The sequence below is a fragment of the Cicer arietinum genome, chromosome 6, assembly GCF_000331145.2.
Source record: "Cicer arietinum cultivar CDC Frontier isolate Library 1 chromosome 6, Cicar.CDCFrontier_v2.0, whole genome shotgun sequence".
Taxonomy (NCBI): Eukaryota; Viridiplantae; Streptophyta; class Magnoliopsida; order Fabales; family Fabaceae; genus Cicer; species Cicer arietinum.
The window spans coordinates 51,277,475-51,297,526 of record NC_021165.2 but is presented as its reverse complement, the minus strand read 5'-3'; the positions used below and the strand labels follow the sequence as shown (position 1 = coordinate 51,297,526).

The following is a 20,052-nucleotide window of genomic DNA, read 5'->3' as shown; positions in this document are numbered from 1 at the left end:
ACAATCTCCGTTTTATTCTCCACCAAAAAGCTGAAGAACAATTGGAGATCATCCTCAAACACAAATCATTGGAGACACGGCTGATGGAATTCGAACAAGAAAATCAATCAAGAATGATGAAAACAACATGGCGAAGATATCTCAAATTGAACCAAAATCAATTAAAGAAGCCATTGTTGATCAATCATGGATTGAGGCCATGAAGGAAGAACTGCTACAGTTTGATCAATCATCCATCCTCTTCTTTAGAAAAAGATGAAAACGAAAAATTTGTTCCTGAAAAGGAATATAGATGAATGATTGGCTCTTTATTTTATTTAACTGCCAGTAGGCCTGATATAGTATTTGCAGTTATGTGCTAGATTTCAATCACCACCAAAGGAAACTCATTTAACAGTCGTACAACGAAATTTTAGATATCTTGTTGGAACCATTAATCTTGGTATTTGGTATAGAAAAATTTCGCATTTTGATCTTATAGATTATTGTGACGCTAATTACGCTAAAGATAAAATTGAAAGAAAGAGCACTAGTGGAGCATGTCAGTTATTAGGTGAAGCATTGATATGCTAGTCTTGCAGAAAACAAAACACAATAGCCTTGTCAACCACTGAATCTAAATATGTCTCAACAAAAAATTGTTGCTCACAAGTTCTTTGAATTAAAAATCAACTTGAAGACTTCTCTGTAAGTTACTCAAACATTCCAATTTACGGTGATGATACTAGTGCAATCAATTTATCTAAAAATCCAATACAGCATTCGAGATCAAAACACATTTAAATAAAACATCATTTTATTCGTAATCATGTCAAAAAGAAAGTTATCGAATTAATCTTTGTTGATACTCAAAATCAACTTGCTGACATTTTTACAAAGACTTTAGTCGAGGATAGTTTCAATTTGATCAAAGAAAAACTGAAAATTATGAAAAAAAAATCCAGAGAATTATGGTAAAATTCTGCTTCTGCAGAAAACGGAGAACGATAATCAATCTCCGCTTTTCAACCAACATTCTCCTCTCCGTCACCATTTTCCCTCTTGAATAGAAAGAGGAAATCTTAGCATTTAATGCACGTGTCTCCTTGTCAGCAAAAGAGAAGTGACATGGTAGAATGCAGCATGCAAAAATGTTTATCTCTACTCATCATCCTCATATTCTCCATCATCAAACTTCGTAAGACGTTCACCATCTCCCGCACCCCAACCAACTCCACCACAAACTTCCTATGATACAACATTTTCAGACTATCTTTCATATTCCCTAGAGAAAAACCATAATCCCATCAACCCAAATCCGATGTCTACTATTCTTCCACCTCTTTATACATGTCCTCCTCCAAATCTTGCTCAAGTCCCTCCACACTTACGAAACCCCACACCAGCAAAAAGACGCTTATGCATGTTCAATCAGGCATTGGAACTTCAACAACATCAAACCTCAAACCATCATACTTCATTATCTCTGATTCTGAGACATATGAATCATCTGAGACACCTCCTCACACAACTCCAATAGAGAAAGAAATCACCCCAACAAAATCAACAAAACCCATCACACCATCCAAATCTTCTTTTTCTTATGAGCCCTCTCAATCAACTCCTCAAAACCGAAAAAGGAGATTGATAAATGAAATTTTCTCCTCTTTCAAAACACCATCTCAGTCTTCTTTCTAATCCACCAAACCAACGCCACGTTCCATGAAACCCAAAACCACCATTACCATTGCCCAATTCCTAGCCAAGAACAATATTAGAAATCTACAAAGAAAGAAAACACATGTACCTAAACAGAACCTAAAACCTACTGAACCCACCTCTCCAGAACATCCTCCTATTCCACAATGTTCTCCAACCCTAACTCTAGAACATTCATCATGTCAAGAACGTTCTCCATTTCGTTTATCCTTTCCTCCCCAAAATCCAGAACGTTCTCCTACCCGTCAACCCTCTCCTTCCCAACATCTAGAATGTTCTCCATTTCGAGAATATTCCCCATTTCAAATACCTTCTCTCTCATCAAAAACCAAACGTTCTCCCACTCCAGAAGGTTTCTCTTCCTCAAACGCGGAATCATCTCCATCATCCAAAAAATCAAAACCCAATAATCTCCCTCTTATTCCTTCCAACGCTCTATCGGAATAGGAAGAGTCTTTGTTTTTGACAAACTTATTATAGACGGGAATGATGCCCAACATCATACTGATGCTCTGGGTTGGAATTCTTTTTTACAAACATCTGAGCATTTTTATCCATATGTGGTACGAGCTTTCTATTGTATTGCCAAAACCTTCTCTGATAAGTTTCTCATTGTATCCACCATTAAAGAGATAAAGATACGGTTGACACCTGATATCCTAGCCTTCATCCTAAAACTTCCAATAGAAGGTCCTTCCATCTTTGGAATCAAATGGTATTCAACTCTAAACCTAAACCAGACTGAAGTATTATTTGATCTATTTCAGGAAGGGTCTACTCGTTATCTTTCAACCTATCTAAAACCCTTTCCTAAAATATTCAATAGCATGAGTTAACATACCATTCTTTCTCAATGTGGAAGCCATGAGTATGTCTTTGATAATTATGTTCTAGTTATTTATCACCTCCTCAACCTCCCTCACATTATTAGTCATCATATGATCTCTACTGCCACCAAAGATTATAAGAAAAATATCATTTGCAAATTAATAGGGAGCTTTTAATCTCTTCAAAATTGATATTAGAGGAGTCAAAAGCCTCTAATTTGTATGTGATGAAGAAGATCCTCCAAAAGAAGAGGACTTTGTAGGGTTATGGACAAGCGAAGGAGTAAAAGCAGGATGAAATTGGGGATGAGGGATTCCCAGTTTGGGAGCCAGCTGATATGTGAGCCATGTTCTCAATAAGGTGGTCTCCTGATCCTGCTAAAGTTGGTGTGCCATGATGGTCTGTAGTGCACCCATGATATCATAGTTGGAGGGTTCAACCATGCGAGAAGGAGTAGGGAGATGAGTGGAAGGTTGAGAAGTGACAACAACAACAACCGTAGTTGGGGGAATGGGGGAAACAGAGACTCGTGAATAGTGGCAAAATGTGTTGCTACTTGGGGCAATATATTAGACAATGTTGTTTGACGTATGAGTGGGCCAGGAGTGCTTAGAAAGATTAAAAACTAGCTTATTCCAAATATGGAGTAGCTGGTTTTTTGTGGAGAGACTAGAAGTGGAGACATGGTACTTATATGATAGTTGGGCAATAAGGTGCCATAGTCATGAGGAGAAGAGTTAAATATTTGGGAGTATGAGAGGATACGGTTGAGGAAAATGGAGAAAGTTGGAGGATTTGGAAATTCATCTAGAGAACGTTCTCGGTTTGGTGGAGAACGTTCTTCTGCAGATTCAGCTACTGCAGTTGTTGAGTATAGGAGCAGTTCTTCATTTTGTTGAGCGTTTCCTTTTTAGGGAAGTTGGAAAAGAAGAAGTTGTGGGAGCAGGCTTTTTTTAGGAAATTTTTCTCATGTGGAAGAGGTTTTTGGTGGAAAATTTTGAGATTTTGATGAGGGATTTTTCATTTGTGAGTGGGATTTCAAAGTGCCTAAAGATCTTGGTTAAAATCATTCCATAAGGAACTGTATTTTTCTTATAATCTTTGGTGGCAGCGGAGATCATATGATGTGAGAGAGGTTGAGGCGTTTACAGTTGAGAAGGTGATAAATAATCAAAACATCATTATTAGAGACATACTCATGGCTTCCACAGTGAGGAAGAATGGCATGTTGACTCATGCTATATTGAATACTTTAGGAATGGGTTTTAGATAGGTTGAAAGATAACGAGTAGACCATTCCTAAAACAGATCAGATAGTACTTCAGTCTGATTTAGGTTCAGAGTTGAATACCATTTGCTTCCAAAGATGGAAGGACCTTCTATTGGAAGTTTTAGGGTGGAGGCTAGGATATCAAGTGTCATTCGTATCTTTATCCCTTTAATGGTGGATACAATGAGAGATTTGTCAGAGAATGTTCAGACATTACAATAGAAAACTCGTACAACATCTGGATAAAAATGCTCAGATGTTTGTAAAAAGGAAGTTCAACCCAGAGCATCAATATGATGTTGGAAAACATTCCCATCTACGATAAGTTTGTCAAAAACAAAGACTTTTCCTATTCCGATAGGGCGTTGAGCCCATTTGTCTTTGAAGAGCTTGGAGACGTTGGAAGGAATAAGAGGGAGATTGTTGAGTTTTGATTTTTTGGATGGAGGAGATGATTCAGAGGTTAAGCAAGAGGAACGTTCTGGAGTGGGAGAAGGTTTGTTTTTAGTGAGGGAGAAGGTATATGAACTGGGGAATGTTCTCAAAATGGAGAACGTTCTTGATGTTGGGAAAGAGAGGGTTGACAAGGAGGAGAAGGTTCTGGATTTTGGGAAAAAAAATGGTAAACGAACTGGAGAACGTTCTTGACATAGAGAATATTCTGGAGTTAGGGTTGGGGAACATTGTGGAACAAGAGGATGTTTTGGAGAGGTGGGTTTCATAATGTGGAGGAACTTGAGTGAGATTTGGAGGAGGACATGTATAGAGAGGTGGAAGAACAATAAACAGAGGATTTGGGTTGATGGGATTAGGGTTTTTCTCTACGGAAGATGAAAGATAGTTTGAAAATGTTGTATCAAAGGAAATTTGTGGTGGAGTTGGTCGTGGTAGAGGAGACGGTGAATAATTAATGGAGTTTGATGATGGAGAAGATGAGGATGATGAGTAAGGATAAGCATTTTTGAATGTTGACGTCCTAGCATGTCAGTTCTCTTTTGCAGGCAAGGAAACACATGCATTAAATGCCAAGATTTCCTTTTTCTGCTCAAGAGGGAAAATGGTGACACAGAGGAGAATGTTGGTTGAAAAACGGAGATTGATTATCGTTCTCCGTTTTCTGCAGAAGCAGAATTTAACTAAAATTCTCTGGATTTTTCATAATTTTCAGTTTTTCTTTGATTAAATTGAAACTATCCTCGACTAGAGGCTTTGTTAAAATGTTAGAAAGTTGATTTTGAGTATCAACAAAGATTAACTCGATATCTTTCTTATTGACATGATCACGAATAAAATGATGCTTTATTTCAATGTGTTTTGATCTAGAATGTTGTATTGGATTTTAAGATAAATTGATTGCACTAATATTATCACAGTAAATTGGAACTGTTGAGTAACTTACAGAGAAGTCTTCAAGTTGATTTTTAATCCAAAGTTGTGAGCAACAATTTGCTGCTGAGACATATTCAGCTTCAGTGCTTCACCTAAAAACTGACATGTTTCACTAGTGCTCTTTCCTTCAATTCTATCTCCAGGATAATCAGCGTCACAATAAGCTATAAGATCAAAATGTGCACCTTTTCTATACCAAAGACCAAGATTAGTTGTTCCAACAAGATATCTAAAAATTCGGTTTACGGCTGTTAAATGAGTTTCCTTTGGTGGTGATTTAAATCTAGCACATAATCCTACTGCAAATACTATATCAGATTCATTCATTCATTTTGTATTTGATCAACAGATCTTTAATGTATTTTTCTTGACAAATAAAATTACCATTTTCATATTGTTTAATTTGTAATTCAAGAAAATATCTTATTTCTCCCATCATTCTCATTTTAAATTCACTTTGCATGAGTTTGGAAAATCCTTCACACGTTTTTTCATTTTTGGATCCAAAAATGATATCATCAACATATACTTGAATAATAAGTAAATCATTTTTCTCAGTTTTCTTAAAAAATGTGTTGTCAATTTTTCCTCTTGAAAACCCATATTTAATTAAAAATGAACTTAACCTTTCATACCAAGCTCTTGGTGACATCCCGCTTTTTCGGGACATTAACTAACAGAATTCTAAACGTAAAAATACAAATTCGTTTTTATTTATTTATAATTATTTTAAATACTTGTTTATCCTAAAATCAATTAATAATACTTTTAGTTATATTTTCAAAAATAAAGAATCAAAATATTTACAATCACTAAAAGTAAATTTAATACGTCAAATAAAAGAGACTTCTATGGCCAAAACTATTAATATTTTACTACCCCAAACATAAATCCTAGTTGGTCATAAACTTTGGACTTGTGAAAAAACTCACCCAACAAGTCTAACCCCGATACAAAAGTATCTCGGAGCCTCCAACTGCATGCTATTGTATTTCCTCGAGTTTCTCCTATTGGGTTGACCGTGACGTTATTCGCTCAAGTAACATTATATGTGACGTCTTGTCAAATGTAAGGGTCATCTCCAAATAACAAACAAAGAGCAAATATGCATGCATATATAATTGTCATAGCAAAAATATAAATAAATCATATACTTCATTTAACAGTTAAAAATCACAACGCACCAAAGATACAAATCAACAAAAATGCACAACCTATTTGTTAGATTATATGTCAATGCATGATTCCGGAATATCACCTCCCCCGCAAGGCTTCGTGGGTCCTTCCAAGAAACACCACTAACTCAAAATCCCCGCAAGGATCTGTGGGCTCCAACCAATTATGGACGCACCACACAACTTTGGGCTCAACCAATTATGGACGCACCACACAACTATGAATGCATGAATGTAGACACTTTTATTAGTAACAATATAGACCACTCAACCAGAGCGTCCCAAAATCATCCAACCATATCCTAAACCAACTTAGTTTAGACACAGTAATCGCCTTGAATAACCACAACATGTCAAACACAACCATTATAACAACGTATAATATAACATTCATTTTCCACAATTTGAGCATATCAAGCACAACCATTATTAATATTTATTTTGAAGATAACACACAAACAGAACAAATACATAACATCATAATACATTTATATCACATATTATTCAAGGAAAGCGGATGGAGTGATGCCCTTACCGTTACCAAAGTTGTTTCTAGAATTATGCTTCACAAACTTTTGTCTCACTCGTTTAACACCTACTGTTGTGCGAGCACGATTTTTCCCTCTCTGAATATTGTTTCGCCGATTCGACCGTTGAAAACGAAGACCTAAATGTTGCAAACCTGTTGTCCAAAAATCATCCCGATCCAACGGTTAACGAATGTGCAATCGATGTTGTTCCGAGACTAATTTAACAAAATCGAGAATAGAGTTACTCCTCTCTTTTCTCTTTTGGTCGTTGCCTTTTCTATCAAAATAGACTATCTTTTTTTCTTTCTCCTAAACCATTTTGATATCACGGTTGGAGTTGTGCCAATGTGTCATCACGGTACTGTCAGGAAGGAACGGTGCTTCATAGCAGTTACTTTTTTTTTTTCTATCTACTTTCACAATTTAATAATAATATAATTATAACCGCTACCTTTTATTAATTTATTAATAATAATAAATTTATCATTTTTTATTAATTTATAGTCGTTAACTTCTTTTTAATTTATTAAATAATAATAATTTTGTAACCATTAGCTTTTTTAAGTTAAGATTTTTATTCTCCTTTAATTACGATTGTTAGCTCATTAATAGAAACAATTTGTTACTCATACTTTTTCTTCACAATTTTTGTTACAGAAGTTTATTAAAGTTTTTATTAACGTACTTTTTATTTATTTTTCCATTTAAATTAATATTTTAAGATATAATAAAATTAAATATTAATGTATAAATTAAAGTAATGGAATATAATATGATTTTTTAAAAGTTAAACCGTAAAAAATTAATGAGTTGATTTAGGGTGATGTGGCATAGTAGAACTTGAATCATGTTGAGTTCACCGTTGAAGTAGAAAATAAGTGAATTGTTTCAAGATGATGTGGCACAGTAGACCTCATCTAAAGAACTCATATTGAGTTCACCGCTGTAGATGCTCTTAAATGGAGAAAGTGATATTTCAACTTAATCCATGAAATTTGTTTTTAACCGTTCCCTTTTATTATTATTATTATTATTATTATTATTATTATTATTGTTATTATTATTATTATTATTATTATTATTATTATTATTATTATTATTATTATTATTATTATTATTATCAAAAATTAAAATAACACATTACAATAGTAACTATCATCGACAGTTTCTAGAATAATTATCTCAACTCCTAATAAGGTAAAATATAAAAATAAAATAAAATATCTGGATGTTACACTTGTTATAGTTCATATAAAGATTTGGTAAGTTTGAAAACATAATTTGGTTTAGATTGATCCTCAAATTCAAAAAGTTGTTTTACATAAAGCAAAGAACCAATCATTCCTATATATTCATTTTCAGAAACATATTTTCCATTTTAATCTTTTTCTAAAGAAGAGGATGGATGCATGGTAGACGTGATTTTTAAAAACAATTTGAAACAACTTAATAAGCTTATGTGGTAGACGTGATTTTTAAAAACAATTTGAAACAACTTAATAAGCTTATGAGATGCATATGCAAGAACTATACGAATAGCTTATAACCTTGCAACTGGAGCAAAAGTTTCATCGTAATTTATTCCTTCTTGTTGATTATAGCCTTGAGCAACTAATCTTGTTTTGTTTTTTATAACCTTACCTTCGTCATCTAATTTATTTCTGAAAACTCATCGTGTACCAATGATTGTTTGATCTAGGGGATCAGGTGCCAAGGTCCAAACCTCATTTTTCTCAAACTGCAACAGTTCTTCCTTCATGGCCTCAATCCAAGATTGATCAACTATGGCTTCTTTAATTGATTTTGGTTCAATTTGATATATCATTGCCATGTTGTTTTCATCATTCTTGAATGTTTTTCTTGTTTGAATCTCATCAGTTGTATCTCCAATGATTAGTGTTTGAGGATGATCTTCAATTGTTCTCCAGATTTTTGGTGGAGAATAAAACGGAGATTGTACACATTTGATTCACTTTTGGACGAAAGCTCAGCATGCTTCTAAAACAAATGACTGACACTTCTCAGCCATTCAATCACTCATCCACATTTTCCATACAACACAGAACCAAAAATGTTCTGATTTTGTAGAAGAACATTCTAGATCAAATAGCACACATGTCTATTAAAATTCAATATGGACAAACAGTTTGTTAAAGTTAAGTAATAGTTATATTGTGCCTTTTTAACTTTTTTCTCATCTATAAAAGGAACATCAAAGATAAGGCAACATCAAAATTTTTTAAGGCAATCATTCCATGATTAAACCATCATACTCAAGCAAAACTCCAGCTCTCACTTACTACATTCAATTATCTCTTTATTAAGTTATTGACAATTGATCTTAAACAAGTGTTGATTAGATTTTGATTCTAAACTATTTTATCATACACATCATTTGAAACTCAAGTCTATATCTTAAGATAGTTTGAGTATGTTGTAAAAATCTTTTTTGAACCGAAAAGTAACTGTAAAAATTATTTCGAGGTTGAAAGGTAATTCTGAAACTGATCAAGTGTGATCAAGAAAGATAGTGTGAAAGCATTAACGTTTTTGTGTTAAGCACATTCGTGGAAAAACTCACAGATTGTGAGGATTGGACGTAGCCCACCTTTGATCTACTAGGATGCATCATTGTGTGATCTTCTTATCCTTATCCTTATTTATTTATAACTCACTGATTACATATCACTTAGAAATAATCTGATTTATTTATTTTTAACTCACTCAGAACGTTCATAACCTTTTTGTTTAAAATTAAGATTGATCTTGAGTTAATTTAAATTAATTTCAGGAATTAAGATTTTAAAAATGGATCACAATTCAATAGATATTGTTACTTCATGTGCTCTTAAAGTTCCAATCAGTTCATCTAATTCAAGTGTCTCAAGGGTTTTAGATTTTTATAACCATATATTTTATTTGTATCTCAACCTAGAAATTGATTTAGTATATTCTTGTTAATAAAATTTGTATGTGATATATCACTATTGCTTCAATAGTTAATTTTCAATCTATAACTTATGAAAATTAGAGTTGTGTGGGGCTCATTAATAATGAAAAAATGGCAAAGTGGTCCAATTTTTTAAAAATTATTTACTGTTAAGCAAAAAATAAATTGCCCATAAAGTGACCAAAATGTTGGGGCAAAAATATTAAATGGCCCAAAAAATACCAACATGTATGAAACTGCCAGTTTTACCTGAATCCTTGAAAGGGTGGAAATGGACTTATATTATTCATTCGCGAATTGAGCCGATTGAATATTTTGGACTCGAGATTATCCTACTCGACCCGCTGTCCACCCCTGTGTGGAGGTGATGTAGTGGAACGGTGCAATAGTTGGTGGGAAAGTAGAAAGATTTTATTAGTTTATTTATTAAACAATTATATGTTAATTAAATGAGTTTAATGAACCTATACTATCACTATAAATTCTTTTATTTACATATAAACAAATAATATTCGTTCATTTAAATCAAAAGAGTACATCAATCAAGAACAACACAAATATGAATTTAGTAAAATTGAAAAGGATGAATATGTAAACAAGCTCACAATACCTAGGTTAGCAGCATGAAACGGCAATATGTCTACAAATTTGACGAAATTAAAGTTATCAGAATATTCATGTATTCGAATATGCAACGTTAATGATGCTGAAATCATTGATTAAATTTGTATATACTAGATCAAAGTACATCTGTCAATCTAAACAAAATAAACAACGCAATAATACGAAAAAGAAAATGATTTATGTGAAAATAACTTATTTAGGTAAAACTGATAGAGAAATCGATGTAGAAGATTGATTTCAAACCAAATGTGATAATAAATCACTCATCTTCAATGATAAAGAAGATGAAGACAAAAGAGAAATTATAGCTTAATAGTTACGATATTACAACAGTTATTTCTTTTCTCTTTCAACTATACGAAATAATACATGAATTCTACTATATTTCTTACTTATTTCTCTCTTCTCACCCTCTTTTCCGTGTCTTTTTCTCTTATCAATTTCTCTTTGCAACCAAATAAACCCTTTGAGATTCGACGATAAAACATTTCATGTGACCTTTCCTTTGAGATTTGACAATAAAACCATTTCATGTAACCTTCCATTGACCACGTCTGCATATTTTGGACATACTTTGTGAAAATATTTTCTATTTTAATTTTTAAATTGTGTTTATTTTAATTTGTCAATAGAAGATGTGAGACTCTTAAGGTTTGTTTGCAGGTTGGTTTTTTGAGGGTTTTGGGAGAAATGATTTTGAGGGATAAGCTTATATTTTGATATATATTTGATAGTTTAAATAAAATAAAATACAAATATGATATCATATGCTCATTTATCATATTGTTCTTTCAAAAAATTTAAAATATCAAATATATATTAAAATATAAGTTTAACCCTACAAAATCCAACTCACAAACAGACCCTTAGGATATATATGTTTGAAAGTTTAGAAGAGAAGAGAGAAGGGTTTTATAAAAAGAAGGATTTTAGGAAGGGAAGATTTTAGGGGAATATATATTAAAATATAAGTTTAACCCTCCAAAATCCAACTCACAAACAGATCTTTAGGATATATATGTTTGAGAGTTTAGAAGAGGAGAGAGAAGGATTTTGAAAAAAAAAAAAAAGAATTTTAGAAAGGGAAGATTTTGTGGGTTTATTTCTCTCCGTAATTCAAGATCTCCATAATTTAGAAAAACCTAAAAGTTACATTGGAGGAGAATTTTGAACAGGAAGGTTTTGATAAATTTTCAAATCCAATCTATTTGCAATAAAACTTTCTCAGCAAAGAAATCCTTGTTGCTGCCACTGAGTTCATCTTTCTTGTTCCATCTTTTATTTCATCCCCCAAGAAGTTGATTTAAAGTCAATTATTGGATCAAAATCATCTCTCTATATTATTTTTTTTCTCTTTATATTAATCTAAATAAGTGATTTCTACACATTTAGTTTTTGTTTTTTTATGTTCTTGTCTTGTTGTAACGCTTTTCAATCTCTCACTTTTTGCGGTGTTTGTTTGATTCAAATTGAGATATCAGCTTCGATCAATTTAGTGAAAATTCAATCAATTACTTTGGCGTCTTTAAACTCTAGAGACATGGGTATTCAGACATTTCAATTTTGTCATATTTGTATGTTTTGTAATATTTTTAGATATTTTATGGTTTTATGTCATTAACTTGGACATTGTGAGTATGTTCTCATATTTATCTTTTTTATTTTTAGAGACTTTGAATTGTATTGTTTTCGAATGTAAATTCTTTTTTTTTCTCTACTCCCATCTCCCCAAAGTCATTATCTCCCCTCTCTTGCTCATAAACAAAGTCTTAGAGTATGTTTATGATTTTCCGAGGAGGGGAGTAGAGAAGGGCTTTCAATAAAAATAGGGATGAAATAAAAAAGAATGGAGAACTTTAAAAGGGAGAGGAATTTGGGTGTTTATTTTATTTTATGAAACAAAATCTTCTTAATTTAGGAAAATTCAAGAATGACATTGAAGAAGAATTTTGGATGGCTTTCATAAATTTTTCAAATTCAATCTATATATATTGTCATAAAACTCTCAATATTAAAAATATATTAATCATAAGTATTTATTTATCATTCTCTATAAAAATAAAAATTAAAAAAAAAAAATCCCTTCTACCACCCTCCTCCAAAGTCTTCTCCTCTAGGCAAAGCCTTAAAGTAAACTACGGTGAACATAAAAATTTTAGTTAGAGATTATATATTTTAGAAACAAAAAAAAATTCAATTATTTTGATATTTTCATTGTTTACACAAATTAACAATTGTTTACTTTACGAACACATTTTATTTTTTATTTCTTAAAATTTGTGTTAATTTTATTCATTGACGAAAAAGTAAGAGGCTTTTGAAATCGAACAATTATTTTCATTATTTTTAGAAATGCATCTTCATTAACTACTAGCGTTTCATTTTATCTCTATAACAATAATTTACTTCAAGAGTTTTTCATCAAATTAAAATGAACACACATTAATGTGGTTTAAATTGGATCAATTTTCAATTGAATCAATTAATGTGATTTAAATTGGATTAATTTTCGATGACAACTAGAAAAAAAAAAATTGATTGGATCCAAATTAACATGGTTTAAATTGAATCAATTTTTGATTAATTCAAGTTACAATTTATATAATATTATTTTAATACTAATATTATAAAATTATATCAAAGTAAAAAGTTTGATGCAAACTAATACATTATAAAATAACATTAATTATGTTTAAATTATTTAAAATAATAATAAAAATATATCAAATTAAACAAATAAATATTATTAAAAATTAATTAAGACTAAAATAATAATTTAATACAATATCTCATACTAATAAAAAAAATATATATTAAAATTTTTAATATAATTTAATTCAGTTTTTAAAAATCAATTCAAAATTCAATCAAACGAGTTTTACAAAAGATCTAAATACATTTAATATTATTCAACTTTGTTCAACTTTTTATTCTTAGTTTTTTAATTGTTTGAATGTAAAACACCTTTACCTCTCTCAATAACTCCCATTAATTCTTTAAAAAATATTAAAGGAAAAGAAAAACTAAGAATAAAAACTTAATGAGATAGAGTGGAGAGGAGTATTTGGTGTACAAGATCCAATTAGATAAAAACACTATTAACCCAAAAAAACAAAAACTGCAACAAAACACATCAAACTGAAGATAAATAATAATAGCTTTGAATCCCAATTTCTCGCAATCTAAGTGAAACTTTACAATAACCAGCATTTCATATACGCCTTCAAATATAACATGATTATATGTTCACGTCCTAAACTAGGACTACAAAACTTTTCATGGTTTAGATAACGAGAAAAAAGAATGATACAACAATTACTCTCATCATACACTAAGATTGGAACCAACATTTATGACACATAAATAACCTGAGCCCCAATCAATGGGAATTTAAGTATAAGACCATCTCAAATAATCACTCAAAAGTGAGTAGATAGATATCAACAGAGTAATATGTATATGTTTATATCTGTTTGTAGAAAAGAACATATGCTTGATCATGCAGCACCTTATTTGCTCCAATAGCAAAGACAGATGCATCGTCGAATCGTAGCCACCGACCGTTGGGGTACTGAGCATCAGCTGTGTAGTGTCCTTTTGAAGACTCCCTTCCATGATGAGTAATTGTAGCAACAAGTTCATATTTTCGACCCTGCAGAAGTATAAAGATCAGTTAGCCATAATGTACTTTTCTAATCCAATTATTTTATAATCATTAAGGCTCCAGAGTCCTGTTAAAATATACTATTCTGAAGGACAATCAAAGATATCATTATCATATATTGGTTTCACCAACATTTTATATTTTTTTTACAAAAGTTTGAAAAGAAAAACTAACTAGTCATTATTTTCTTTCTAGTCTTAGATCCTTTGGTATCTGAAAGCTGCATTGGCTTTTGACCTATGTAGCATCGACACTTCTGATTGAAAGTGTCATGATGTCTAACAAGACACCGACACATTCATTGCATTCAATTAATTCATTTGCTCAAATTATTATCATGGCAACTACTTCACCATGGCCAGTTTAGTTTCAATTAATGCGCTGCAAAGTTCTTAAAATACGAAAAGAGAAATGCACTCTGAAAAGAGCCATCCATTCACACTGTATTTTTAATGGGACCTTTCAGAGTGATGAGGGGAGTACTAAAACGTGGTCTGCCATAAGCAATGATCACAATGATATGTCACATTATTCAAAATAAAGGTTATCCTAATTTATTTGTGAAGCACTAAAATCAATCTTAATAAAATAAAAGAAAGAATAGATCTTAAAAGTATGAAAAGGAAATTTATAACATAAGTTTAGATAACTCGATTCCTGTAAAGTTGATTCGCGCAAAACAAAATTAGACTGCAACAAGAAAGGGAGCCAGCATTTATCATCACAGTCATAGAGAAGGCTATTTTATTTGTGTTCAAAATGTAGGGACTGGAGTATTGAGACACACTTACCTCGATAGATGGTGAATCAAGCAGGTCACGGCCCAATACCAACTCAAGAGGAAAGCGCACGGGCTTCAGCAACTTGGTGCTTCCCTGGCTTCCATAACCAAAACGCATCAGGTGCAATATCATTACTTTAGGAAGTGTCTGTATCTTTACAGATTTTCTCGCAGTCACAAGCCCAGCCTGAAAAAAGAAATTAAAATTAAAATTTTAGTAGCAGTAATAGAAAGAATTTCCCAGCGCAACCAAGCAGTTATATCAATCAATGACTATGATGTATTGTAGACTTCCTATGCTTCAAAAAATACTAATGGGAGGAGCATAGTAACATAATTCATTACACTATCCCAGGAACCGTGAATTGGTTAGTGGTACTTTCGCGAATTGGTTCATAAAAACTCGTATGAAATGGTGTACCAGAATGGCACCATCCCAGTTTAATTGAAACAAATATTGATCTATTGCACTAGGCGTTGGGAAATGTAATTCACTTTATAACAGTGAAATACCATGTGGCCCATAGTGCCTCACACCTTGACGTAAGCTTGCATGCAGTATAGTTAGCTCTCTATGTTTACCAAGTAACCGATGTGGGACTAAAGCTGGCTCAGGCCTTCTATGTTTGACTAGGGGTAGCAAAACAGGCCGAACACGCCGGGCCAGGCCGTTTAACCCACCATTTTAAACCGATTGGGCTAAAGGTTTGAACTAGACTACCTAAGTTGGTTCATCCCATTTAACCCGCTGAAAAAATGGGGCGGTCACGGGTTGACCTGTCAGGCCAGATTAAAAAAAAAAACTACTATTTTATTTTGTTCTGATTTAATTGATATTTTTTTCAGCTTTTTTTTTATCACCAAAACTAAAAGACTAATATTGGTCCATTAATCAGACCCAATTAATAATCCTTATGAAAATTGTAAGTGATATGTATACAAAAAATAAAATAAAAGGGCAAATACCTTTCCACTGACTGAAGCTCGGTACCCTTCAAGAGTTTCTGGGGCAGAAAACAAGTGCAGGGCATCCTCAATGGTGTGAACAGCATCCGGATAAATGTCAAGATGGAGCAAACGATATGGTTGAACAGTTGCAGAACCTTTATTTCCTGAAGGAAAAAAAATCGTTGTTTTCTTTACATTTTGTTTGTTATAATAGATTTAGAGGAGAGCCAAGAGCCAGAGAGTGAGAAGAGAAATAGATTCTCTACAGTTTTGGTTTGCCAACAAATCAGAAAGAGCAAATTATGAGGTTTATCACTTTTTCTAATAGTCTAAAAGCAGCATTAATTTTTTTTTTATGATTTTGCATATTTGTCATTTAAAAAATAATAACATTTCTCGCTTCCCACTTTGTATCCAACCAAACAGAGAGAAACATGACATAACACACTTCTTTCGCCTCTATTTCTTCTCACTTTCTCTTATATATCAAACACTACATATTTACTTTCTCTCATATTTCTCTCTTCTTGTACTCTTTCTTAAATCTTTTCTCTTCTCTAAACCAAACCAAACACACCCTTAGTTTATTTTTCCTTTTGCTCCCTGATGTTCTGATATTAAAAATGGAAATGAATGTGACTTGCAGACCCAGAAAATAAAAAATGAAAGTTCAAAACATAATGCAACAGGAGTGACAGACAGAGCAGATTAAATTCCACAACAATTTTTTATAGACAAATGTTAGTGGTTTGTTTAGGGGAAAGAAAAATGTTAGTAACAACCTAAACAAACAACTGGGCTAATCTTTCGGGGACAAATTCCACAATATCTTGATAAAGAAAAAAAATCTTTCACTAAGCGCCATATAAGAGTTATTATATCTTGTACCTTTAGCTTTCACCAGACTTCTGAGTTGTCCTCCGAAAATACCACTTAACTCTGAGGGAACAAAGCTTTGAGTCCTTGTAACTGCAGATTTATTCTTTGGCCCCACTGTTTCCCATTCATCATCCTCCACAGAAGAAATTAGAGAAGATTTGCTACCATTAAGACTTGAAGACTGTCCTTCAAGCTTCAGTAATTCATCGTGCATTTGATCCATTACAAAGCTCAGAAATTCCTGAGCATCTTCCTGCCTGAAAGTGGCACATTGGTACCACGTTAATATGATTGCATTGCGCACTTACAAAATGCCAGATAACTTACTGAATAGGGTGTATAAATTCCAGGCATGATGGTTCCTTAATATAATTATATACTTGTATAAATAATGGGAAAATAAGTGGACGACGACGATGAGCATTGAAAGGCTAAGCTATCAAACGTTTGATCTATAAATGCAAACTCCTAATAATCGGGCTTCTATCCATGTATAGCAAACTACATTCCCTATATATATAGGTCTGCTGAAGGTTATATATAAACGTAACCATTTCTTAATTACTTTCAGCAAGAGAAACTATGCTTTTAATATATGATTACAGTTTAAAACAGACACATATATGTCTATAGAAAATTAAACATTTCGCATGCACATAAGATTTCATGATATGACCAGAAATATGCTGATTGTAATCAGCAAATTCAATGATTCAACTAAATTACTGGTTAGGGAATAAATATATTTGAAAATTCTTCTTCTAGGAAAGGGAAGAATGACATTACAATAAAGTTAGAATTAAAAATCAAATTGTCACCAACCTTGGTCTTCCTGAAATGCCATTTGGCACATCTGGAGTAAAATTTTTCAGAACATCTTCAAAGATAACAGGGCAAAATGCACGTCCAAACTCAAAAGAATCGGTATCTTTCGTCTTCAATTTTATTCCGCTTGGCATGTCGAATTGAGTTATGAACTCAGCAAATGCTTTCAGCGTGGGATAGCCAACCTAAACAGATTACACAGTAATAAGCATGCAATATCAGTTGTTGTTTATTTCTGATTAAAAGGGAACTCTAACACACAATGATTAAATTTCTATGGAAATTTATATGTCAACATAACTTTTCAATTCAGCTTTTATATGTGTTTATTAATTATCATGCCACCCATGAGTTAAGCTAAATCTCTAACTCAGCAGTATTAGCTGATATATGCAGCAGCAAACAAACTAACCTTAGGAATGTTGCGAGTTCTTAATTCCTGCAAAAGCTGAACAAAAGGAGAACAAGCCAAGAGAGCTTGCATGGTTGCATTAAGAAAGCATAAATTCCCAGAGTTAATAAGGCCTCGAGGCTGCAGATCCTTAACATGCGTAACAGCATGCCCATTAGGTGCCTTTCTTAAGTCTTTGTTAAACAACTTCGATGAAGAATCATCACCACTGCCAATTTTGAACTCGCTCTTCAAACTTTCAGCCTCAGACGCGTCCAGGCTCAAATTTGTAAACTGGTTCTCAGTACCATTTTCATTAATTGATGTAACGGAACACACACTATTTTCTTTAACTTGGTTTGCACTAGTGATACTTGCGGGACTAGGCAAAAAGTTAGCAATGCTGCCATTCTGTTTTAGAATTGCTGATTCTTCAGGTAAATTAGCACTGACACCGTTTTCTCCATTAAGTTTCCGAGAATCAGGGAGAGGAGCACTATCTGGTGCTTTTGGTGATTTTGGCAGGTTGCTTGACTCGACAGTAACAGAATTAAGAGAACCAAACTGCAGCTGATTCTTCTGCACGGGCTTTTCGTTTTTCCCAGATGACTTCTTCACCCGCAATGATTTTGTTTCATCTTCAGTAAATGAGCCAAATAGTAGCACCTGCTCACAAACCCAAAAACAAAAATTAGCATTTCAACATAGTAATAATGTTCTTAAAGATGTATGAAATTTAAACATAAGTAAAACAAATCAACAATAATAACAAAAAATTAAAAGGAGAAACAAAAACAAAACATTACATTCAAATATAACAACAATAATAACAAAACCCTAGTTATATAATCCTGTATTCATCACAAGTCACAACTAATATAAACATCAATTCACACCACCAACTGAAACATGATATCCCAAACTATCACGCTTAAACCAAAGGAACACAAAACAAACAAAATCAACCACAAGTGTAAAACTTTTTCACTACTCTGTCACACACAAAAAACAGCTATTACCAAAACAACCTTGACAAATTGTATGCAATACAATCACTTTGTCTTTGTTTCAACTTTCAACTAACCAAATCAATTTCTAAATTATTTTTCATAGTTTCCATCTCTCAGGAAACCAAATGCACCAAAAAAATTATCTCAGAAACTAAAATAAAAAGTAAAAATAAAAAAGCGAAATTTACAATGGTTAAAGCAAAAATCGAACCTTAGAATCACTCATGTTGCTGAAGAGATCGAAGTGAAAGACCCAATAAGCTAAAATTGAATATGAATTTAGAAGTATGAAAAAGAGGAGAAGGGTTAGGTATAGAGAAATCAAAAAGTAGGGTTTTTGGAGACCCTGAAAGAGGAGAGGCAGTAATTGAAGACATGAAAGGGGAAAAGGGTTTGAAGAAGAAGAAGAGAGAGAGCATTTAACAAAGGAACCCTCCCTGTTTGAGCTTTTGTATCACCAAAACGGAGCATCGACAATAAGAAGAAGAAGCAGAGAAAAAAACTGTGTTTGATGATGAGACAGTTTTGGTTTGGGGTTAGGGTTCCGAAAAGATGAATAGGTAATGTGGGCAATGAGAGCAATGTTTTTTGTTTTGAACTAAGGTGGTGTGGTGTTGGTTGTGATATTTTTTATTTAAATATATTTTTGATCTTTTGTAATTTTAACATTTTTACTTGGACTGTGTTTGGAACAAGTGAAAAATAGAGGAATGATAGGGCCACGAAAGAAAGTTTAAAATCCAAAAGTTTTTTTTCACTGTTTGGTTTTCTACAAAAGAAGATGGAAATAAAGCTTTTTGGTGGGTCCTATGGACAAAAGCTATCTCACCAATTTGAGAAGGAAATTGGAAGAAAGGGCATCAAAGTGGGTCCTCCATCATAGTATCTTTTTTAAATATACTGTTAATTATTTAAATTTAGTTTAATTTTTGTTTTAAATATTTTTATTTTTTTTAATTTAATTTTTAAGTTACATTCGTTTGAATAATTAATTTTTAACATATATCCAACATTGTGCATTTCTTTAAGTTTGAATTTTTTTTTGAATTTTATTGCAATGAAAATGTTAAAATCTAATCAAAATATTGCA

General features: G+C 32.4%; 1 protein-coding gene across 1 annotated transcript; it reads right to left on the bottom strand.

The window, feature by feature from the left end:
- Positions 1-13,603: 13,603 nt before the first annotated feature.
- LOC101504402 (ubiquitin carboxyl-terminal hydrolase 24) lies at positions 13,604-19,582 on the bottom strand. The gene is made up of 7 exons (XM_004506299.4): positions 19,174-19,582; positions 17,974-18,618; positions 17,559-17,746; positions 16,746-16,993; positions 15,876-16,021; positions 14,920-15,096; positions 13,604-14,116 (listed from the first exon to the last, which is right to left on the bottom strand). The coding sequence occupies exons 1-7, from the start codon at positions 19,186-19,188 to the stop codon at positions 13,928-13,930; spliced, it is 1,608 nt and encodes a 535-aa protein (XP_004506356.1). The 5' UTR covers positions 19,189-19,582; the 3' UTR covers positions 13,604-13,927.
- Between the last annotated feature and the right edge of the window lie 470 nt (positions 19,583-20,052).

Excerpts from the sequence above, each read along its gene's own strand:
- LOC101504402 (XM_004506299.4), bottom strand. Across the intron at positions 17,747-17,973 it reads GAACTCGCAACATTCCTAAG|GTTGGCTATCCCACGCTGAA; the intron begins GTTAGTTTGTTT and ends TAATCTGTTTAG. Across the intron at positions 16,022-16,745 it reads AAGTCTGGTGAAAGCTAAAG|GAAATAAAGGTTCTGCAACT; the intron begins GTACAAGATATA and ends TTTTTCCTTCAG.